We start from the raw sequence: 25,539 nt of genomic DNA, 5'->3' as shown, positions 1-25,539 counted from the left end.
GTAGAACTGCCCCCTGCTGGCCATTTCAAAGAATGCAAATGTAGGACACATCTGCACTGGTTTTACTTTTTTAGACACAGATCCTGCATCCACTTCTTTTATACAGTCTATGAAAATGACCACTAGCTTATGAAGAATAATGTTAGCTAGTGTTAACAAGCTCGACTATTTAACTGACATTAGTAGTTAAGCAAGGTGACCAGCTGCTGGGTCTAACTTTTAACTCTTATAAAGAAAAGTAAAGCAAACACAGTCTCCTGATTTAGCACGTATGTATCCTTGAAACTGCTGGCTGTTTTAGTTCCCACCTTTTCGCTTTTGCACAAAGTAGCATGAGCTTTTTTTAGCTTTAAACAGAGACCTTACCAGAGCTCATGATTAGTCTACTGTCATGAAGTACATCTTCTCTGTAGCTTACCCAAGGTCCTGCTGTCCTTCGCCTAGTTTACCAGCCCTGCGTTGTGCAACTGTGTGGTTATTTGTGTCAGCACCAATTAACCAGGTCAAACCGCTGTGCAGTCTAACAAGGTGAAGAAAATGAAACGGATTTGAAATTTTAAGGATGTGGACACAGTCGACTTACGCCAATTAAACAGCTCCTGACATAAAGATTATCAAAAGATCTTTGCTTTGCTTGATGTTGCAAGACAAAAGACAAGCTGCTGCTGTCTGTCTTCAGTGGACGTATGTAACTGCAGGTAAAGAGCATGTTTATATCACAGGTTGCAACAAAGCTCACAGAATATTCACGTGATGTGTGTGTGTGTGCAAACATCAAGGCTGCTGTTTGAATGCACACCATCCCTGTCAGTTTTCCAGTATATGCAGCAATTTTCCAAGTAATGACAGTTAATCGTCAGCAGCTACACTGACGAGCCCTATTCTAAATTCAGCACTTGTTCACCGGGAGCTTTGCATCCCCCCCCTCACACCACTGATATAATAGGTGGGAGGAATGAGGGCACATCATGAACGGTGCAGCATGCCCTGAGCTGTGTGCTAACTCGATGTCAGAGCCACAGTGAGTAATGATGGCAGCGAGGAGACTGGCACAGAGGCAGGGACAGGGCTTATCAGGTTTATGCTGTGGATGATAAAATGTTATATTCAGTTTCAGATTCTAGTGGCAGGGAGAAGGAAGCAGAGATGATATCTAAAAACTAACCTCACCACTGCAGGCGGGCAACGGCAAAGACAGGATAGCATGTGTCACGCACACACATGCCGAAGTCTATAACACACATGCGCGCGCACACTTTTTCGATGATACACCTTCTCGAGATTACTTGCAAGTACTAACTTTACTTCATTTTGGAATTAATTATCCGCCTGAATTTCATCAGTTAATTATCATGATCGAGTCTAGGCAATAATTAAGTTTCCCTCAAAGCAACGTGGCAGTTAGATGACAGTGCGATCCAAACCGAGGCCCGCATAAATAGTTTAGCATATATTAGTCAGGAGGTTGATTATTAGCTCACTGATAATGAAGCTGCTATATATGAACTGCTAAATATTTATATATGAAGCCTCTTTGATACGAATTTATTGGAAACTTGCAATATTTTATATTTTTTCTTCAACACATCAAATGAAAAATAAGCAATGAATTGATTCTATTAACAAGTGTGTGTGTGAGTGTGTGTGTGTGTGTGTGTGTGAGAATGCTGACATGTTACTCTCTGAACCACAGAGATCGAGCTCTTTTGTTGTTCAAAATCTAATAACAGCATCAGTAAGTGAACATGTTCCTTCATTAGTGTAAACACACACACACACACACACACACACACACACACACACTGTAATTGAGTCAATCTTGCAGAGTCTGTCCTGCTGCTGTAAATATAAACTGGAGCACCAAATGTGTATTAATCCACAGCTAAAAGTAGTCCCCCGTGATACTAACATTTCTTTTCCTTTTAAAACATAAAAACAGATATTTATTATGTTTTTAAAGAGATACAAAGAGGAGTAAGTAAGTCTTAGCAATAACAAGTCAATGTAACAAATTTGGGGACTTTAACTGATAATTACTAATAAAATATTAACTAAAAAATACTAATATGATGCAACACATTATTTATGTCAAAGACGGAGCAGTTTGGGGTTTTTTTAAAGTTGGGTGGAGGTTTCAATTTCTGACCGTCTCCTGTTTGGTTTGAGGTGGGTGGGTGTGGCTCAGCTGGAACATAGTGATGTCAGAAATTAAAGTGCACCAATGGGGAGAGACCAACACACACACTCCCAGCAAAGCAGATCATGAGTTTTTTTGAAATTTGAGCTGTATAAATAGTGTCTCCGAATGTTTTGTATACTCTTCATCATTGATTTTTTCAATTTTACAGACAGATGTTTTTCTGGTTCTTGTGCCTCTTCTTAGTTTCTCCACTGTGGTGTTATTTAACATATCTTTTACATAAATGTGCAGAGCACTTTGGAAACCTGTTTAGAAAAAAGGCCTAAATAAATAAAGTTGTAATGTTTTTAATATGCAGCACAGACATTCGGGTGGAAAAAAAAACTTAAAGATACACCGCAGGTTATGAATAATTATGGGGCCTCTGTGTATGTGCGTGGGTGGGTGCGTGTGGTTGTGTGTGTACTGAAGGAAACAGCTATTCACAATTAGGCTGCTCTGTACAGTGTGCTAAAACAAATTATTCTTAAATGTTGCACTGAAATTGCAAAAAGGAAGGAAAAAAAGAGGCTAAATTTTTATAGAAGATGATGAGAATTAGCTAATAAACACATGAACTTTCATCAATTATTCATTAAGCCAACATCATGACTATTTAAGCAACACAAACACAGTAAAAGCTGAGAGTTACTCTGCTCCCGAAGCTGCAGAAAATGACTGGAAGAATTGTGGGCAGTTTAAAACCTAAGCACACAGCTGTATCGGAGTACAGCGGGCACACGGTGTTTGTTATTGATACTGTATTGTCTCTTCACATTGAGACGGTGAAAGGATTTTCTATTCACGACGTCTTCTTCATCTTCCTTAGCTGCAGTGATGGAATATGGCTATAATCTACAGCTTCAATATAACATATATAAAAATGATATAATAAATCATTATGGAGAGGGGATTGGCTCAGCCGCTCTCCAAACACCGTTGTCCTGTGAACAGCCCTTCTTATTGTCTTGAAATTCAATAGCCCCCCCCTCCTCCTGTGCGTTTCTTTTTATTACTTGTCTCATTTATTGCGGTGCAGTGTCTCTTCATATCGGGCTTTGTAAATGAAGTTTTTGCAACAAAGGTTATTGAAATAAGACCACGGGATCCTGGAGGATAAGTGACGCCGGAGAGAGTTAATTGGCTTTTTGAATGTCGGATCCGAGCGTAGCCTGCTCTGGAGCAAGTTACCATGGCGATCTACCTGCGCTGCACAGTGGAGCACCTTTGTGAGCAGCCAGAGCTGAGCCCCGAGCTGGCCTGCTAATCTCTCCTCACAAGTGTGGGCTCAGGATTCCTTTATAAAAATCCATCTGTTCCAAATCTACTGAATGCAGCCTTCTCTATTTAGCCACACTGCTCCCTCCTCTTCAGCTCTGTGTTTAATTTTTCATTAAAAATTCAAAGCGGGGTTTGAAGGAACTTTGAATCTGCCGTGTCATTTGGTGAGAAAACAAAACAGCTTACTCCAGTTAAATTTGTATCCTTTCCCCCTGAGGTGTCATTAAATTACCATTTAATCAAGTTTTATTACCTCCTCAGGTCGACCCAGAGCAGGGGTACCGGTGAGCAGGATGGCGCGCTTGGCGCTCTGAATGAGAGGAACGAGAATCTTCGTCCGCGCTGCGTTCCTGGATTTGAGGTAATGCGACTCGTCCACCACCACCACGGCAAACCGTTGCCTGCTCAGTGCCTCCACCAGGGGGCGCGCATCTGTGGTGAGTAGGCCATAGCCCAGGACCGTCACTTTACTGCTACCAATGCCCCTGAAAGTATAAGAGCATACACATAAAAGACCAATAAAAAGAGTCACTTCTTTTAATGGCTTTTGCTAAACCAGTAGTGTGAAACTAATACAATATTAGGAGACAGAGATAGCTAACAATAGCCCAAGTAGAACTGGTAAAACCAGTGAATTTTAGATTAAGAATGAATAATGTGTTTATTACAATGTGTATCTGTAAACTACCTATGATTGTGACACAAGAAACAAGAATATTATCAGGTTTCTATGGTTGCAGTGAAACTAGTAACTCTGTGCTTGCTATTTGTGCTTTTTCAATGATTGCTGTATAACTGTTTGATTGACAATAAGCCTCATAAAAAGACCAAAACCAACAGTCTGTTAAATCATCTCATTGCTCAGAAATAGCCCAGAATTTATCCTTTTTTAAAAACATTTAATTAAAAAAAGTTTATTTAAAAAAATGCTCCAAAATCTTAGTAACTGACTTTTTTCCATAGTTCATAAATAAGCAGAAAGTAACTCACAATGGATGTGTATATGTGGAGGGGTGGGGGGCTAAATGCTAACTAACAATTGACTGTACATTGTAGCCTCTAAAAGCTAATGGAAGCTTTAGACGTTAAGCTTGGGCCACATGATATTTAGTTAAAGATTTCCTCAAGTAGCTAACTGCTTCAAATAAAAAAAATAAAATTTAAATTGGAGCGTCAAAGATTTGAGGATTAGTATCCTGCGAAGCATTATATATAAGATTGTTTCCAATTATTAGCATGACAGGTTTAAATCAAAGGTGTTACAGCATCTATCAAGGGTATTTCTGTATGGATTACATATGATTTCTGAGCCTTCCTCTCAAACCTACTGCATCCATATGTGAATGTAATTCTACAATGAAAAATAACAGACACATAGTTTTTTTTAAGGCTTGTTAAACTTCTAAAACATGTCTGTACTACAGGTTTTAACAAAAGGAAATCATTTATTATTTGGGGACTTGAGCAATATTAGCAAATGTTTAGCCACAATAGGATGTGTGTAAAAAAGGCACATGTCAGTTGTTTTTAGCTGTATGGTACAAATAAAATATGATGTATCTGACCTTGGGTACACCAACAGTACTTAGGGTATTTATTTATTTATCTAGTGTCAATTTATGGATGATTTTCATGGAGTTTGTTGGCGATGAGTATATCACTGTAGCTTTTGAAGAAGCCCCCTTTAAAAGTAGTAAACGTGTAGTTTACAGCTTACAGTCAGGATTGTATACACACACTCGACACCTGTTTAAATGTTCGGGTGTTATTGACTTGGCAACTGAGCCCTTAAGGTAAAGCAAACCAAGCTGTTTAAAAGAGCCTATGGACTTAAATATGTGTCAAGGCACACACGCACACACACACACACACACACACACACGCACACACACACACACACACACACACACACACGCACACACATGCCGGCACACACAAACCTTTCATCCATCTCCTTTTTTACGGCTTCATAGCAATTTCTATATTTTACAGCTATGGTATGTGCAGCTCTGACACGGGTACACAGGCACAGATAAACAAACAAACACACAGGCGACATTCAGCTGCATGAAACTCAATAATGATCTCTGAGAAATCAAAAACATTTCCAGCTTCTGTCAAGCTTTAATTCTTTGACTTCGCCACACACGCAGGCGCTCACAGACACACATTTCCAAGCTGAAATAAACCTAAGGTGCCATTCATGTTCTACAAAGGCACAAGTGAGTCAAAATACCGAGAGGAGGTGCTGCATAATTTTTTCTTGCCTCCTCGTTCAGTCATTAACACATCCAGTTCAAGGACACGTTTTCCCCAGAAGGCTTTCACAACCTCTTTGCACCTCATCTGTGATGCTGGGAGTGCCCCCCATCTAATCCAAGTCACAAATATAGAAAGTTTATGTCATTCAAAAATTAAAACGAAAAAAAAAAAAACTAGGGGAAAGTTGAGAAGATGGAAAAGTAGATGTTTTCTAAGCTTATATGCAACATTAATCCACAATACAGAAACCTGAATCCGTGCAAACAAAATAAAGCACGTTCCAGCAACAGCATTTTTCCTTCCTGCGTGGGAAAAAAATAAATAAATAAAATAAATTCAGCTCTTGTTCAATATCGCAGACGTCGCCTTGACATGATTTGTCTGTCAGCGCTGTCAAACATCGGCCCGTGCTGGCTCTTGACACCAGGGGACACTTTGAGATTAATTTATCGGCCCCAACTTTGCCGTCTATCACGCTGCCTCAGCTTCACACAGTGTGACCGTGAGCGCTCGCGCCTTTATTACGTCTTTTTAGAGTAAATGATTAGCAGAAGGCCGGAGAGAAGAAGTCGTAACAAGAGATGTTAGATGCTGCTGTGCAGCTTATTGTAAGGGCAACGACGCTTTAAATTCAAGTAATGGCTGCCGCCGTCCACTCGCACAATACTGTGCATGGATATTATGAAGAGACCCTGAGTGAGCTTCTACACAGTTTACCATTAAATGTATTAGCACCAGACATTCTTTTTGGGGGGGTTGAAACCAGAGAATTGATAATAAATTATATTCTATAAAATCACACTACAAGCCTTTCTTTTAAAGTTACTTACATGTGTTAAAAAAATATTTTAAAATCTCTTAAAATGAATCAAAGCTGTCCACAGAGTGGAAGGAAACAGCTGCCCAAAATTCCCGTGTATGTTCTATCAAAGTATTATCAGCCGAAGCTGAACTAAAGTCCGGCCGTACTTTCATGCAGTACCACTTTGTGCCACAGCGCGGTGTAGTGAGTCAGTATATTTAACCAGTAAAGTGTTACGTTTGCAATTTAATTTAAAAAGAAAAAACAAAAAACCTCACACTGATTATGTTGAAGTCAAGAACTCACAAACCCTCATGTGTCAAATATGATACACTTGGAGTTAAAGGTACTGTTTTTGAACCCTGTAAGTGCCTTCACCTGATTTTTAAGCCAGTATCAACCTTCCCTTCTGCAACGCTCTGTAAACGAGACAGCACCGAATAATGTACATGCTAAGTCACACCACAAAACAAACAAAAAATTCATAATTCACCATCTATCCAGAATTTCACAACCACTGTAGCAGTAATGTGCAGTTTGATGTTACAAACTGCTGCTTTAATAAGCTGTTAAGCTACTGTGGTCTTTGTCATTATGACAATATTAGACTTTCATTTGGAGGAGAACAAATCTGATTTTGCTGATTGTACATATATATTTAGGAGATGATTCAACTTGATCTTAAAAATACATTTTAATAAGGACTGGCTCCACCTGTCGAGCGGTATTTGTGAACAGATGAGAGCATTTAAGAATTAAGGGAGAGAGATTCGCTTTCAGGATGTGGTGGAGACCAAAAACAGACAGAAACTCAATTCGATTTCTAATTTTGCTGTTAAATGTAAACAAGCAGCTATTGTGTTTAGAGCTTTAGTTTAATGAAACAGTCAAACCAGCTTTAAGAACGTCAGAAGAGTCAAAACCTAAATTTAGTCCCAGTAAAACCAGACACTAAGAGGCTGACATGAGTATGGAGGTGATTTTTAGGGATGAAGGTCAAACGGGGTAATGTGGTGAGATGACCTACATGGTGTGGCTCTTGTTCTCCACCAAACTGATGTCTCCAGGCTGCAGCTCGGGGATCCACCTCTCCAGCTCTTCGATCCAGGGGTACTTGAGGGACGAGGGCACCACCACCAGGAGGGGCCACTCCTGCCTGAAGGCGTACGCCACCGCGATGGCCTGCACGGTCTTCCCGAGACCCATCTGGGCCGACCAAACAACAACACATGGCGAATGGGGAGAAAAACAAGTCAATTGCACACTGACTCTGTGGCAAATTGCATATGACGGCTGAGCTGATGTGAGGCCCAAGAGTAATAAGGTCTCAGAATGATTCTAGTGTCAAAACCGATTAAGCACGTGGGAGTGCAGCAGAGGGCTGACAAATTAATTTGGAAGGCATGCAGCAAACTCTCAGGTTCTTTTTTTTGGGGGGGGAAATAGATTTCCTGAGCCAGCGTTGTGTGTGCTTACCTCATCGGCAATCATACATCTGTAAAACAAAAGAAAAAACTTTATCAGACAGGTTTCACCCTTTGTAGAGCTGATGAGAAGGTAATGGCTTCTATATATGACAGACGTTATAGTTTACATATAAAGACACCAGGCCCTCCAACCAGAGAGAATCATTAGAGAAGCCTTAATAACCTGCAGTCACACCCCAACATCTCAGACTTTTGTGGGTCATGTACACAAAGTAAAAGTTAACATAAACCAACATCAAGGGGTTTCTGGACATACAACAAATCTAAAACTACTAATGTACATCTGCAGGACTCCTTGCTATTCAATATTTATGTTGTTGTTTCTGTCGTGTTTGAGATACTGCATCTAATGCAGCAGAGTACCTTTGCAGACCACAATGTTTATGTATTTGGGTTCATTCAGTTCCTAAAAACAACAAAAAAACCAACTCGCTGACTGTTGTAGAAGCCGGTGTTCCACTCTCTGTCTCGCAGGCAGCAGCAAATTTAATTCAGGTCAATTCATTGGGGAGAACTTGAGCATTTTTATTTCTATTGAGTGGTGTTATTTGGGATTTATGGTCCCGCGTTGGTGCCTGTTTGTCTAAGTCTTTGGCTATGTGGGGACGGGGACTGTGGGAATTCAACCAACAGTCCTTCAAAAAGCCAACGGCAATGACGATGCACGTAAGTAGGATTCTGATTGGTTGAAGAGTTGACTTGAACAGGAAAGTGAGTCATGGAGCATACCACAAAGGAGAAGAAGCAAGCTCTATACTGTAAGTATAGAAATAATAGAAGCCATCAAATCACTATTTTATGGTAAAAACGTTGGTATAGACCCGCCCCCAACAATATATGTCAAAGTCCCCGACGAACACAGGCACATTATTACTGTAGCACAAATACAACATGCGTGATTCATTCCTATATTTTTGCCATCTACTGTACAGTGTAGTACTCACACACTGTGCGTGAAAATAAGTGCAGTGTAAGAGGAAAGCTTTAAAACGTAACTATTAACATTTAAAAAAAATTACACTTCCTTCTTTTCCAAACATGAGCGTTACACCACCATCATGTACAAGCTTTTGGCTCGGTACATTCTCGGTGAGAATGCAGCATTATGACTAACAAGAGCTGAAAAAAAATAATCAATTAATTCTATTAGTCAGTCTACGGAAAATCGGCAGCTGCTATGACAATGAATTAATCATTTAATTATCAATCACAAATAGCTGATTTACTGGTTGCTAATCATTAGGGTCCTAATGTTGTTTACATCTGAAATCTGAGCTTTTTATGAGGGGGAGGTCACCTAAGGTGGCTCTCTCATATGACATTGTTTAGCAACCAAACTATGGTTGCTGGTGAGTATGGTAAGTCGATTTTATTTATTTAGGACATTTGTAAAATCCTAAAATTCAAATTATACACATTCACATTATATACATAAATATCAAAGAAACAACCTACTGCAGAGATCAGCAGTTTCCAAAAACTTGACAAAAAAAAAAGGTACATCTTAAAGAAAGTCGCAGCTGAGGCTTGTCTGAGGTCACTTGGGAGATCATCCCAAAGTCTTGGTGCAACACCAGCAAAGGCACGACTCTCTTTTGAAATAAGCTTTGACCACCTGGTGGTTAAGAGTGATGGGGAAGCAGACTTTAACGATCTTGAGGTAGTGTAACACAAGACCATTTAAGGCTTTAAACACAAAGAGCGCTGCTTTATGCTCCAACCTGTAATGCACGGGAAGCCGATGCAAGGCTGTCAATGCTGGAGTAACGGGAGCTCTCTTTTTTGTCCCAGTCAATTATCTTGCTAAGGCTCTTTGAATTATAAGTAAGCTAGAGATGACTGACTCTAGAACACAGTGCGTTACAGTAGTCCAGTCTAGATGTACTAAAAGATTGCATAGCCTTTGACAACTCTGACGACAGCATTCATTCGTTTGTCAAGTTTCAAATTTGTGTCAAAGAAAAAATGCTACTGAAAATGGTATAGAGTACTGAGTATATTCCTGGGTTTTCCTAGTTTAAATTCAGGTATTGTGACAACTTTTTCTGGAAGTACTTCGCATTTAGGACAAGCGAGGTTAACCGAGAAGAAATCGCATGCAATGAGTTCTGCAGACTTACTCAACCGACTGAAAACACACCACAAACTGATGATTTGTGCGTGAAGGCCAAGAAAAACGATGACTGCCAACATTAATTGTCCAACGACTCACACAGCCATAAAAGCGAGCCAGCGCACATCAGCGCACCCATCCAGCTCACAAACACGCGCCGAAATCACCAACGCAATCACCAGAATGCGACTCCACTAAAACACAGCGAGTAACGAAGGCTTTGGGAAAATAGTCAGTAAGGAAGACTTTAGATTTCGCTGTTAGGAGATGCACTCAGGCCATCACAATCACAGTGTAAAGAATAATAGTGACAAATAATTGTGATAATCATGTTGATCATAACTGTGCAGCCCTGCCTACTATCTAGTCTTCCATTCATGCCACACATTGTAAGGTACAATGAGAGTGCGACACAGTCCTTGGCTCAAGTTGTCGCTGTGGAAAAAGTGCAACTAGATCAACCTCTGGTTCTCCCTGCCCAGTGGGTTTGGGCCCATTGTCGTGACCTTGCCTATTCATAAATGCTTCCAACATCATGTCAGAGCAAACAGTGCGACGGAGCGGCTCTGAATGCCTCAGACACCGTCTCTCATTATTCTTTCTCCTCCTCCCTCTCTTCCTCTCCCCATCTCCGCCCCATTTCTCTCTTTCAGCTGAGGAACATGATTAATGTGCACCTTGCCACTGGTGGTTTTTCTAATTGCCAGCACACCGGCCCAGTCAGCGCAATGCACACACACACACACACACACACACACACACACACACACACACACACACACACACACACACACACACACACACACACACACACACTCTCACACCGAAGTGTCTGTGAAAAATGCACACAATAGACATGCAAAAATACACACCAGACACACACACGAACAAAAGGAAGCACACACATATATGGATACAGTATATGTGCTTGCACATCCAGCCGCCCACACACACACACACACACACACACACCACACACACACACAGGAGAGGGAGTGCAGCTGGGGCAGGTGCTTGCCATTTCTCAACACATTAATCATCCTCCTTTAAATAACCTGAGTGTCGTCTTGACGGTTTCAGACTGCGAGCATGCTGCAGTGCTGTTGCCTGACGACGGCACGCTCTCCGTCACAGCATCTTTCTAATGTTATCTCTGAAACCCACAAGCCCCAAAGTGTCAGGAAACGGGCTCCGGCGCCTCCCAAGCTGGCAGCGATGATTTGATGACTTTGACCTCTGCGCGGTGAGGCGCGGTGAGGCGCGGTGCGGGCTCCGCGTGTAACCCCAATCTTCCAAAGCCCCGTTAAGGCTCTCTTCTGAGAACTGGACCTGTGCTGCTCTCTGGTCAGTGGAGAAAACTGCTCAGGAGGTTAGACGCTGGATAAAAGGCTGACTTAAAGGGTGCTCCAGAATGGGCTCACTCTGATTGCGCACACAGTTAACGGGTTCATAGTGCAGTCTTGCTCTATAGTGTGACTCAAAACAAAGCAGGAAATGTTGAGGCAGGTTCTCACATGTTTTCATAGCATCTATGCCTTGAAAAAGGATATTATAAACCTTAGTTAAACAAAGAAATGTTCAGCTTTTGCTCCCGGCTTTTTTGTGCTCACCCAAAACTGTCAGAAAGCCTTTTTAGTTCTCTTCTTTCCCCACAAGGGAGAAAAATCTAATTAGAAAAAAAAAAGCTAGTGTTTCCCAAAGTAATCATAATGTTTTGCTGTTTTTATTGTAGATTTTTAATATCACTACACCTCTGCTGAACTATGTTTTTTGTATTCTGTTTTCAGCCACTTCCAGAAAGAAAGGAAGAAACAGCAGACATAAAATAATCACATTTAAAACAGCAATGACCTCTTAAAGATGCCGTTCTTCAGGAGCTATGATTACAGATAATAGTTTCTGTTCATCATATAAAAACAGCAAGGACTGAAAGAATGCTGTGCAGCATTTGAGAAGAAATAACATGATTTTCTTGTTGAAATTGAAAGGTTGCTCATTTCAGGATGTCCAGAGGTTTTGCTGCTACTTTCTTACTATTGAGGATGTAAGAATCCTGCACAGCAGAAAAAGCCTCCTTCTGCTAAACCAGAATCAAAGTGAGGGTCTGACCTTTGGTCGTGCAGACACCCCCACCACCGCAATCAAATGGCCTCGGTCCTCTTTTATTGAGTGATGAAAGAAATCTTGGTTTCATCCATGATTCAGGTTTAAAATGCCATAAACAAATCACCTCAGTTGTCAGCACTGGCATTTTCCATTTCAGATAACTTGCACAATTACCGTCATCAAAAGTAGAGTCAGTCGGCCATTTTTAGCCTGAAGTTGTTCAAAAACGCAGCAGCCAAACTTCCTTGCTGCTACCAAGAAGCGAGCCCATGGCTGTGCTGTACTGGCAGCTTTGTTTTTGCTTTTAAAACACTACACGAGCTGTCGCCAGGACCAAACTGGATGGAGCATTTTCATTCCTCAGCCCTAATTGTTGAACAGTTTGGGATCCACAATTAGACTTTCCCCTCTCTTGATGTTTTTTAAACCTCTGTTCTTCTCCTCTGTCTCCTAATTATCATCATGGAGCCGTTCCTGAATGTGTATATTGTGCTCTTTTCAATAAACACCTTTCTCCTTATTTATAGTGTTGTTTTAAATCACATGTGTCTAATCTCACTGTAAATCACTTTGGTTAGAGCAGCTGTTGCTTTTAAACACATGCTATAAATAAAAGACTTGATTTTGTAGCTGCTAGCTAACGTTAGCCAACTTTCATCTGCTGACTCTTTAATGTCTGCATATGTGCTACGGCCAATGCTAGCTTTTGCCACACATTTACATTCTCTTCATTTAGGACAAAATATCACAGCTGCAGTGAATTATTGGCCTGATGTTCACAAACTGATATTGGATCATGTGAAGACAGATGCTGCTTTTGGGTTTGAAAGTTAAACTGTGGACAAATTCAAACTTGGTGAACATGGACACACAGGTGAATCTGTGCAACTTAATTTCATTAACTTTTATTCAGATATACTCGATTTTATAACTTTGCACTTTGCAACTGCCAGTCTCTTGCCACACATTAAATATAATATGTTCCTTTTATGGTCTGTAGGTGTAGGTGTATCTGTGCTCTTACATTATGAACTTCATTGTTTTTTGTTTTTTTGTTTTTTGTTATGTTTAATCATAATCTTTTTGTTCTCCTGAATCTATTACATTACATAAAGTATATGAATGCACTGTAAGTTTGGCCATAACAACGCATTTATTCTTAAAACGTTATCAAATGATTAAGTGAACGTATTGTTTATGTTTCAATGTGTTAAGTATTTCTCAAAAAAATAAAAATATTTTCTCAAATACACAAATTGAACCCAGCAGGCTGGAACATTTATTTATGATGTGCCACCTCCGCACTTTGTTTCTATAAAAACCTCTTTACATCCTGGATGGATACTGTCCAAACAATAGAAAGTTACCTATTAAGGCGACAGGTTACTAATGGTGGGTGAAATTTTTCATGCTGTTTAATGAAATGCATCCCCTGCTGCTTTCACAAAACAAAATCTATCCTATTATAATGATAAAAAAAAATTATAGCAAATTTCATGCCTTATTAGGAAGAAATGGAATTTAGAGCACCTTAGGAAGCAAATATGAAAACTAGTTTTTTATTTATAAAGGGAGATACAGGACCCAGTCACTCCCTTTAGATTACTGCTAAGACGTGTCAAAAAACAGTCTAATTAATAAATTGCTGCGTCGTATTATGGAAAATGCAAAGCTTGATCCATACTAGAAAACAAAAGTAAGTATGATGAACTGTGGAGGTGTTCAGGTGACAAAAGGTTGTGATGTTTAAATGATGTTTAAATGATGTTTGCTTTGCTGCGTCACCATGTCTGTCTGAATGACAAAGAAACTGCTGCAGCGCTACTTTAAACTTTGAAAGTTTTTATTCAGTTCAATTCAGTTTTACTTATGTAACACTAAATCACATCAGCAGCTACCTCAAGGTGCTTTATACTGTAAGATAAAGACCCTACAATAATACAGAGAAAACCTCCTCTATCAGACAACCTACTATGAGCAAGCATTTGGTGACAGTGGGAATGAAAAACTCCCTTTGAACAGGAAGAAATTTGTTGTCACTAGCTGCCCTTGCTAGTAGCAGTAGCGGTCTGGACTTTCCTTCAAATCTATTGTTGAATTAAGATTTGGTAATTGTGGAGGCCATTTGAGTACAATGAACTTATCGTCATGTTCAACAAAGCGGTTCAAAATGATCTGAGCTTTGTGACGTGGCACCTGGAAGCAGCCATTATGGATACGCCAACAGTGGTTGTTTTCCATTACATCAAGTACCACCTAATGTGTGTGGGGTCTGTATGCAGCACGGACGCTACAACAAAGGAGGACGTCCAAACGACGGTATACCTGCTGCTCAGTGTATGACTTTCTCTCAGATTTGGGGACTACGGTGTTGTTTTTTTGTGTAGCCATTTCCCTTGTTGGCAGGTTTCAAAAATGGCAGTGCCGATTTTCGCAAAGCAGATGCTCTCGTGACTCGCTCTCGTGCCACGCATGCCTAGGGTTGCCGTAACTGATGGCATGCACGACCATAGCTGGACTGGCCATCGGGCATAAGGGCATTTGCTCGGTGGCCCGATTATTTTATTTTTTTTATTTTTATTTTTTTGGTGGTGGACTGACCAGACGCTGGTCAGTGTGTAAAAATAACTCAGTTGTTTGGTGTTGGCCATGGCGTAGCTTCCACAGATTCAGTAAAATTAACAAGTGATGGAGGCAGCAGGTGGATGAGGGAAGGGGAGGCAGGAGGAGGAGAGACCCGAGGCGGCCGCCGGTCGGAGCGTCAGGTGAACTGAACTTCAGGTAAGAAGTTAATGACCTGCAGTCTATCTGGGTCAGATATAAACCAAGTTTAGGTGCAGTTTATTTTCGTTGTGCTGACTTTTTACAGTCAGTTACAATAACTCATACTGCTACTAGCTAGCATGACGGAATTTATATACTGCTGGGCGGGTACTATGATTTTATTGATAGTGAACTTTATTTTATTCATAAGGTTAGTTAGTAGAGTTGCCAACCGTCCCGCATAAACGGAATCGTCCCCGCATTCAGAGAAATTATTACGCGTTTCGTGTTGAGCTGAGAAGGAACACAGTTTGTCCCGTACTTCAGCCAGGATGGAAAAAGACACAAAGCTGGAGTTATTGTGTCTTTGCTGCACAGCTGCATCTTCTTCTCCTCTCATTCTCTCCCCTCTCTCTCCTGTTGCTACTTCAATCGTGAAACTGATCAATGATCAGCTGATCAGCTTTTCTCTCTTGTTTGTTTATCGCTCACTTTGCGCCAGAAAGAGGAAACTGCCGGATGTCGCACTAAACAACAGCAGCACGTTTAAGCTTGGTCAGCTGTTGTTAGAATGTATTTAATATTAATATCTAGTATCAGCTGATGTTTGCTGGAGCCACAGCTGTAAAAGCTGCTGGTCATGGTATCGGTTTGGTTATCTGGTGAGAGGGAAACATGAAGATGAAACCAGGAGATGTCCTTACTAAATCATCAGAGCTGAACAGGTGATGGAGAAACAGGTTTACCTTTTAGGTGACATGAATGAGTTGAAGGGAAGTTATGAACTGTTTCTGAGAGACAAATAACACCAGGATCCTTTTCTAAGTAGCTGACAGCTGGTAACTGTGCAGGGGCGGGTCTAGCAAAGTTTTGCCAGGGGCCAGGTAGGGCATTAACAGGAAAGGGGGCACAAAGAAATACTTTCTTATTCTCATTTAAAATGTCTGGCTGTTATTAAATAATTATCTGAAGCTTACAACCAAAGTTTTTATCTGACGTAAAATGAATAGAAATCATACATTTACCAACAAGACAGTGTACATCACTGTCACAACAGCGTTGTTTTCATTCAAAGGCTTTATGGCTTTAATATCTGGGGGCGGTCTTTAGTCCAAATGCATCCATAGACTCGAGACACAATGCATTTTGGGACTTTCAGGTGTATGGACCAATGTTTTATTTTCTGATCAAACCAGAAATCTTTAATGAGCAGCTAGATTTGTCTGGCATTAACTGGCTGAGTTAATGACAGTTAATGCGACATCGAAGCAGCTGGAATCTACAGCTGTGCATGTTCATGGAGCTTGCATTTTCACCTGCTGAACATCACTACCTGACAAGTTTAACTGTCTTCAGAACATTGCAGAGGCCTTATTGACAGTATTTGGCTCTACATATCTGTGTGAGCAGATTTTCTCTCACATGAGTGTCCTCAGGTAGCTGTCTGAATGTTGGACACTGGGAGACCTGTGTCTCTGAGTGGGAGACCAGAGATCACATTAACATGTGTGTCTCTGTATTAACAAACATACCATATTGGCCCAGTTTATTTTTCTTATCATTGTTGTGAGGAGACCATAAATAGCATTTGTATTTTCTGTTGTACAGTTCATTTGCTGTTATGGAGTTCTTGTTATGAATAAAATAGCTGATAACTATTCGTTGATAGCTGCCAACATCTGCGAACAAATATAATTCTATAAAGTGGTTCTATATAATGTGTAACTGTTAATATAGAGCGTTATTAAATTTATTGCTAATGCAATCATATGGCACACTGACTTCTGAGGAAATTTTAAATGGCACTCGCCATCAAAAAGGTTGCCTACCCCTGGTCTACAGTATTTAAAAGTAGAATGGGAGGCAGAGCCTTCAGTTTTCAGGCCCCTCTTCTGTGGAACCAGCTTCCAGTTTGGATTCGGGAGACAGACACTATCTCTACTTTCAAGATTAGGCTTAAAACTTTCCTTTTTGCTAAAGCATATAGTTAGGGCTGGACCAGGTGACCCTGAATCCTCCCTTAGTTATGCTGCAATAGACGTAGGCTGCCGGGGACTCCCATGATGCATTGAGATTTTCCTTTCCAGTCACCTTTCTCACTCAGTATGTGTTAATAGACCTCTCTGCATCGAATCATATCTGTTATTAATCTCTGTCTCTCTTCCACAGCATGTCTTTCATCCTGTTTTCCTTCTTTCACCCCAACCGGTCGCAGCAGATGGCCGCCCCTCCCTGAGCCTGGTTCTGCCGGAGGTTTCTTCCTGTTAAAAGGGAGTTTTTCCTTCCCACTGTCGCCAAAGTGCTTCCTCATAGGGGGTCATATGATTGTTGGGGTTTTCTCTGTACCTATGAAGTGCCTTGAGGCGACCTTTGTTGTGATTTGGCGCTATATAAATAAAATTGAATTGACTTGAACAAAGGATGGATTCACTGCACATGTCAAAACCATCTCTAACTTTATCCCCAAACCACTCAACCTGAGTTATCCTACTGCTGTCTTGCTGCCTCCTAACACACCTTCCCCCTCTTCAGCCAATAGTAGCAGTAGAGGCAGTTATTTTTAACCTGGGCCCAGACTGTTCCAATACACAGATCTGATTCTTTATCACCTGTATGTTTGATTTGGCAAAGCCTTAACCCCGAATGCCCTTCCTGACACAACTTTCCCCATTTATCTGGGCTTGGGACCAACACTAGGAGTACACTGGCTTGTATCCCCCTGTGGCCGGGTTACACTGACCCCTGACATCAACAAGTCTTTTTCACCTGGGCAACTGGTGCTCACTGGGTTTTTCCTCTCCCTCAGACCATTCTGCAGAAACCCTAAAGATGGTTGTATGGGAAAATCCTAGTAAAACATTATGTCATCATCTGAAAAACTGCCATTCTATGTTATTCTGTTCCCTCCCAGACCGTGCAATATTACCCAAGAGTACTTATTGAATATTTGTTTTCATCCCCCCATCATACGCTGCTACTCCCTTTATTCTATTGCACAATACTTTGTCACTTTCTAGAACCGCCTGCACTGATAGTTAAGTTATTTATTCACCAGGATATAGTTATATATATTACTTTGTTAGAGTTATCCGATACTATGTCTTGCACTATCCTACTGTATATTACTGTACACTATTCTTATTGTATATATTGTATATCTTATATCTATTTCATCTGTTCCTCTGTCTCTCCTGCTGCTTTGAGCATGTACATGACAAAAGAATTTCCCTCGGGATAAATAAAGTTGTTCTTATTCTTATTCTTATTATTCTACGTTCAAAGACACTTAAATTACCTTTCTTCCCCATTCTGATGCTGGGTTTGAATTTCAACTTCAAATTCTCTACCATGTCAACATGTTACCACGTGACTAGCTGATTAGATATTTGAATACTACACTGCCTACATAAGTGGCCGACACCATTACCAGCATTTATTTTTATCCTGGTGTGCTGAGGAAACAATGGCACCAGACGACATCGATGTCAGAGCTAACTAAAGTTGCATTTCTAGGATGATGCAGAAAGGTTTTGCAGTTACAGCGTAGTGTGGCATAGACTTACTGTATAAATCTGCTTTCAATAGTCACTATTTCTATGTGCTAAACAAAATATCCAAATGAAAGTATCAGAGCCTGTGAAAGGGCCTGAATGGGAGGTTGTGTTTAGGTAGGTGTTTGATGAAAAATGGTGTAGTTATTAAGTCAAGTTTCTAAAAAATAAACTCTTAATAAGTAGATTCAAATAAGATAAAATACACTGACTGTTGCTGATTTAGTTGTGGGGTTTAAGGTTTCAGAGAAATGCTCGCTATGAATGATATCCATCGAGCATCGAGCCTCATTAGCCCAAATGATTTTATGAAAGCACTCTGTGTACAGTCTTTATATTAGGATAGTTATTACGGTTCTGTAAATATGGTTTAAACTCATACACCTACATTTATTCAGAGAACAAAACTCTATATGTGGGCCATTACAGGGAGAAAGAATACAGCATTGACCTCCTCTGGCATCAGCACAGCATTTCTTATTCAATAAAAGCAGAGGCAGTTCCTTACAATAATATTTAGGACAAATTAGAGCAGGTTAGACTGCAGCACATGGCCGGTTTCAAGCTACGGTCAACACCTTTCATCACCTTAATGGAAGCGACCAGGAGGTCTTAATGGACGCACTTTAACTCAAATTAATGCTGTTGTTTTTTTCACTACCTGGCTAGGCCCACTCAGAGCAGTATTTTACGTGTACGCTTCTTTAAAATAGCCGAGTCTATACAAATGTCAGCACTTAAATGGCAAACTTCTGCCCAACTTTCTAAACAATACAATCAACCACATCTCATGGGTTTTTATTGTCATACGGTACCGCAACTTTCCCACATTATCCCCCATCTAGCTCCATAAAATTCACTCACCCTCCTACACAGGCCGATACAGCCGACTCCATAAGTATTTGAATTGCAACAACATTTGATGTTTTGCTTCGGTACTCTTGATGCTCTGGATGTGAAAAGAGACAATGACTATGAGATTTAAAGGAAAAATCCGCCCACGTATCCTCCTACGCTGTTAGACATCCAACATCAATCTATGATGTTCAGTGCATTTCAGGAGGTATTTTATAATGAAGGGTTGCCATTTATTCTTCGTCTGTCAGCCTGTCTTGTCTAGTTGCATTTCAGGTAGTGATTTCCTACATTTACCAGAACTGTTATACCCCTTCCTAAAAATCTAGCAAGTCAGCTGCTGCATTATTGCATTCTGGTCTATTCATGCTAGTAGGTAGAAATATTATTTCCGCCTTTTCCACTGTGATATTCAGTTGAATATTAGTATTCATTTCAGTCTCTTTCCAAGGAAACTGAATGAAGAAATGAAGAACAGCAGGGTGGCTCAAATACAGAGAGAATGATCAAGGTTTCTGCCAATAGCAATTGCATTTTAGCTCATGGTCTCTGTCTATGTTCTCAAGGTAAAATTTTCAACCTCTTAGCCTCTTTTGATGTCTACTGTAACAAATATAGCATGTCCATAAATGAGAACTGTAACAAGACGGACCAAGCCCATTGAAATTTGCATTCCTCCATGTACTCAATATCTAAAAGCAATAATCTGCACTTAAAAAGAAATAAAGAAAACAACAACAAACAAGCATCCAGCTATCTAGCCATCATAAAAAAGCATAATAAGCATTTTCATTAGCTTTTTTTAAAAAAAAAAAAAGAAAAACACTTGGTTAGACCCAGTGTCATGCAGTGATGGAGAATCTGTAAAATAAAGGTCCATTCATGGACGCTAAGCAGCCAAACAAAGACAGTTTTAGATTAGCTTTATAAGCTTTAGCTTAGCTTTATTAGCTAGCCCAAAAAAAACAACTAACAACTAAAAAACACAGTAGGAACCAGCTAACTACACTAAATAGACAAAGGTACTGGGCCACCTATACATTACACATGTAATGCATGCTTTCAAAACTGTATGTAAAGGCAGACTGTGTGGCTGGCTGCATGATTTTATACAAATGTGGTGTGTTCGAACACTTTTGTCCATGTAGCGTAGCTTACTACCTAAAGTAACTGAACATCAAGGCTCAGACAGATTTTCTGGTTGATTATTTCTGCTTTTAACTTTAAGTACACGTAACAACAGAAAAAAAATCATGTTAACTTTATGTGAATAAAGCTCAACAGCTGTGTCTGTTAAATCTGTGGCTATTACTTTCATTCCTCTAAAAAATCCAAAACGGTGTGGTGTGCTGACTGGCTTGGAATACATCTGTTAAAAAACCCTGTTAAAAAAACAAACAAACAAAAAAAAACTATCGCTGGAAGCTAAGCTTTTAATAATCAATTGATATTATCAGACTTTGGCAAATACCTGCAGCTCTGTCCTAATATGGAGAGTTCATCCTACATCAGCTCCAATCTGTGTTTCAAGTTAGGATTTTCTATATACAACAGTTGATATTTTCTCATCTGAGTTTAGTGTGAAAATATGATACAAATAATTATGCAAGGTTGCCAGCCAATCAAATACAGGGTTTTTTTTCAGTATTTCTTAATAATTAATTTAAAAAAGTGTTAACGCCTCCTTTCTTTGCATGCATAACAGTCATGTGAAAAAAGTGTAGACACAAACAGAATCTAAATGGAGTTAGCGTTCCAATTTTATTGTTTAAAATGATTACTCAAAGACTCAAAAGTAGATTTGCCAATTTTATATTAATATGTTTTTTGCTTAATATTTATTACCACCACACCAAACCTGACATGCCTGTTATATGTGTTAAGTAATTAAAATTATCTTAATCACAAAAGAAAATATCAACTTCTGTCTGATTTCAAACCTCCCGCTACCTGTAGTCTCTTGTGCTAATACCATTTGTGCTAGTCTCCAGAGAGAAACGGTGCCTGCGCTGCTCTTCCTGTCACACTGATGCCAATTGACTGAGGTAGCTGTCCGCACGGTGCAGTGAGAGCCAATTGACTCCTGACCCAACGTGTAACAAAGCACTGCCTCCCAGTGTTCCTGAATCAATATGGCCGCGCTGCATCAAAGCAGAGCCCCTCAGATTGGCTCCTCCTGCGCTGACCTTCCCGAGAACCCACATGTATATCGACTGGTCAGGGAGGAGGAAACGGGCAAGTCCTGGTCGGTTCCTACAGTTAATGCTCCGCACATACAAACAGTTGGGGGCAACTCAGAAGCTTTTTGTGGATACCCGTTTTCATAGCTACAGTCTTACAGTCTTCTGAACATCTGGATTTATTCTTCTTGACATACTTTTCACATTTTGTAGCGTGGTAAGAAATCTCCATTCTCATTGCACTAAAGTGGAGCTGAACTGTCTACTTTAAAACTCCATTAGGGAAATTATCGGTGCAAAGATACCATCCTATTTGACTAAATCACACACTGATGGTATAGTGGAAGATGTGTTATACAGCAGAGCTTCTCTGTATGCTCAAATGAACATCCCCATCATCATCCCCATCATCATCAGGAAGTGAAAAATCAAAGCATCAGTGACAAACAGAACCTTTGAAGTGCTAGGAGCTTATCTTCCAGCACAGCATCACAGACTGAATGTTGTGGGAAAGATAATCAAGTTTATGCACTTGATTAGCATTACCTTGCAGGATTTATGGATATTCAGGGGAAGCGTATTTAAATTTAATGCCAAGACCACGGACTATCCTTAAAGCCAGATCTTGCATATACATAAGCCATACCATCACAGGAGCACCACATTTTCTTCCTGTGTGTGCAAGCACATCGCATATTGACAAAAACGGAGACCCACCGATTTCACACTCTTAAAAAGATTACTCCGCAGCCCTACACATGCCCAGAAACTCTACAAGGTCTCTTTAAAGAGGCCAAATAAAACTTCTGTTTGTGCCTTTTTACAAATGATAAGTTGAACTCATAAGCAGTAAAACACACCATTTCTTAACTGCTGCCTTGGCCTTGGGGAAGTGCACAGGTATAACTGCACACGCTGTACATTGTTGTTATTGTTGTTCTTATAATCCCACTGCTGAGGTCTGAGCAATAAATCAAATTTTATTTTCCGTCACCAGTTTGGATTCGAGTAATGAATAAAACAAAATGAAACTAAGATTAAAAACAATTATTATTCTTTAGTTATTTAGCAATGATGTGTTTTCTTGTTTTGTGCGTTGTTGTAAATCCACCCCACTTCTCTCCTTTACTGAGGCGCTCTTTTGCCCCACACTAAAAGCACAGATTCAATCACTGTGTAGTTCAGACTGAGCCACAATAACAGCAGTCAGCGTGGTTTATCTACAGAAAGTAAAAGTCAGCCTTGCACACCCTGCCCATGACTACATGTTTTAAGACTACTGTAAAGAAGGTCTTTGTATGACTTCTGTCTTCTAGGTGGTCAAGGGGACAAGCTTTAGGACCCAACAACAAAACCAATACAAACACAAGTAGCCCGCATCACAGTTTATTCCATGTATTTTTCACATTGCCCCAAGGTGACAGTACATAGCCACAACACGTGGGTCAGTAAAGCTCTGCATAGCATCTACGGGCTACCATGTTGGGACCTTCATGTGCAGGTTTCTTAAGAGACAACTTCACTGTCAAAAAACGCCCCCAAGTCCTGGTTTTAGCGCTCGACCGGATGGCCCTGTGCCTTCAGTTTGCATTACTTGGTTTGCATTCAAAATAAATCCCAAAGTTCATGGAAATCCACTGTTAAGAAGGTAAAAATGTTTAGGTTCAATAATGTGTGATGCTTTGAAAGCCAACACAGAATCATGTAAATTACCAGCAATCTCAAGATTGACCATAGCTGTCTCTTTTTTGCCAAAGTAAACCCTCTAAAGTACTTAATACCAGGTCATATGTCATTCAATAGTATTCCTCATTGGTAGCTGTTTCACTTGCTTGCCAGGAAATTGCTCCCTTCGCATTATCAGCAGTTATTTTGCCCTTAGCTGCAGAATGATATTTACATCCAGCAGCCTCAGGTCAGCAGCTCACTGTGAATCACTTCAAGTGTGGATGCAGCTTAAAGACCAGAAGTTTGAAGTATGACAAGCAGCGGAAAAAAAACAAACAACAACAAAAAAAAAACAGGAATAACATTTTCACATCTCAGTTTGGGTAAAAATGGATCAAATGGGAGTAGATGCTAATTTCCAGGTGGCCAACCTTTTCATCCAAGTTTGATGAAACCAGGCTTGGATTGCAACTATTTGGTAATGGACTGGTTTGGTAGCACCCATTCACTCACATTCACACATTCCTAAGTGCTTTTATTACAACACCGGGGAGCAATTAGGGGTTCAGTGTCTTGCCCAACGATACTGTGGCATGCAGACTGTAGCAGCCAGAGTTCAAACCATGAACCTTCCAATGAGATAGAGACAGAGAGATAGATGACCTGCTCTACCTACACCTCAGTACATGTTGTTCTTTGTTTAGTTTGAAGCATATAAAAATATCACACAAGCAACATTTTTCTTTCGCAACATGCAGTTGAAAATAGCCGTGTGAGTCATAGAACTCATGCATATACGCTTGACACTTCTTCTGCTGGTGCTCAACAGAGTTAATTGATAAAATAGGTCTGGCTGTGGAGGCATCCAAAGACCTGTAGCTGAGGGATAAAACCAGCACATCTACATGTCAAAATATTCTGGATAATTAATGAAATTGATGCTTATCTGTGTTGCAGCATTCCAAGTAGACACAATAAATCGGCTTGGCCTAGCAGGCTGGGCACTAAATAAAAACATTACAGTTTATTTTTGTGCACTGAGGAGGAGTAACTGTGCTGTCCTTTGTAACAGTCAGTCTTGTCTAAAAAGAACATTTTATGAATTTTGAAATTGTTACATAATGAAGAAAGCTGAAAGAATATCACATGAACTGACCAGGCACTAGACATAGTGTACAGTTTATGGTTATAACGAAAAAAAAGAAAAAGAAAATCAGCTAATCGGTGTAGATTCAGTGCATTAAAATCCAAGAGAACTAGCATGTTTGACCTCCGAAGCAGACAACTACCGTCGACCACTGTCCCCTTTAAAGTGCAGCTAGTCTCCTCCTATATGCTTACACAACACATTTGACTTGAAAACATCTTCACAGAAATCAAATCAATACTTGCAGAGGCGGAGTGTAATGTCGAAAACAGAGCGGTACTCCTCTGTTCTCTGTAGGTCTATATTCATTGACAACTATCTTTAGTAGCTATTATTGATTTGCAAGATGTAAAGCGACCTGCACATTTCATTTTAAAATGACTGGACTGTTGCCGGGGGTGTCACCACTCACCGTCCGTTCCTAGATAAAGCAAACTCCACTCCCTCCCTTTGGAAAGGCATCAGGCGCTGCAGGAGCTTGTGAGGAAGGCCTGACAGTTGCTCCGACCATCTTGTATCACAGCAAGAGGCCTGTAGGCCATTATCATCCATTTCCATTAGCAAGTCCTCATCAGTTTCTCAGTACTTGCTCAGTCGGCTCCAATTTGAATCTGGAGGACAAAAAAAACAAAACAAAAATAATTGTTAAACCAAAATGTACATGGATTAGCATCTATTACACAACAGATTTAGTTTAGCACTCTGACTGCTGATTTTGTAGTAATGGTGAGTAACTTTCCCCTGCAGTCTTGGTAGCATTGACAGGAATATCATTATTAAATGCTGGATGATGAAGCACGGTGATAGTAAAAGTTGCCTGTCTCAGCCACCTCCAGTCACAACACAACAACACCTCCTCTGTGTTGCCTCATCATTCGGGTCAGTCCAGGAAGTGTCTGCTGCCACATGTAATCACAGCCACCGAGACAGGCACACCAGCGACCCAACAAAACTATGACTGTGGCTAAGAAGAATTACTAAGGACAGAAAGTTGGCACTACCTGTGCTTAAGAGCAGAAGGAAAGTCTATCATTCATGTCTATTGGTATGTAACTGGTTGGTATCACATGAAAGGAATGACCACTGTGCAACTGAGTGTGCAAATAAAAAGTGAACAAACTTTTCATTTCATACCATGAGGGTAT

The 25,539-nt window shown here is 40.3% G+C and overlaps 1 protein-coding gene across 6 annotated transcripts in view; it reads right to left on the bottom strand.

The window, feature by feature from the left end:
- Positions 1 to 25,539, bottom strand: part of zranb3 (zinc finger, RAN-binding domain containing 3) — a 116,071-nt gene that overhangs the window by 88,795 nt on the left and 1,737 nt on the right. For all 6 annotated transcript variants that reach the window (XM_039606903.1, XM_039606904.1, XM_039606902.1 and 3 more), the window contains exons 2-5: positions 24,807 to 25,005; positions 8,001 to 8,019; positions 7,552 to 7,730; positions 3,714 to 3,945 (exon numbers count right to left, since the gene is read on the bottom strand). In XM_039606903.1, coding sequence (XP_039462837.1) covers positions 3,714 to 3,945; positions 7,552 to 7,730; positions 8,001 to 8,019; positions 24,807 to 24,952 — 576 coding nt within the window. In that variant the 5' untranslated portion in view covers positions 24,953 to 25,005. The remainder of the gene's footprint in view (positions 1 to 3,713; positions 3,946 to 7,551; positions 7,731 to 8,000; positions 8,020 to 24,806; positions 25,006 to 25,539) is intronic.

The sequence above is a fragment of the Oreochromis aureus genome, linkage group 23 (assembly GCF_013358895.1).
Source record: "Oreochromis aureus strain Israel breed Guangdong linkage group 23, ZZ_aureus, whole genome shotgun sequence".
NCBI lineage: Eukaryota > Metazoa > Chordata > Actinopteri > Cichliformes > Cichlidae > Oreochromis > Oreochromis aureus.
This window is presented reverse-complemented; position numbering and strand designations above follow the sequence as displayed.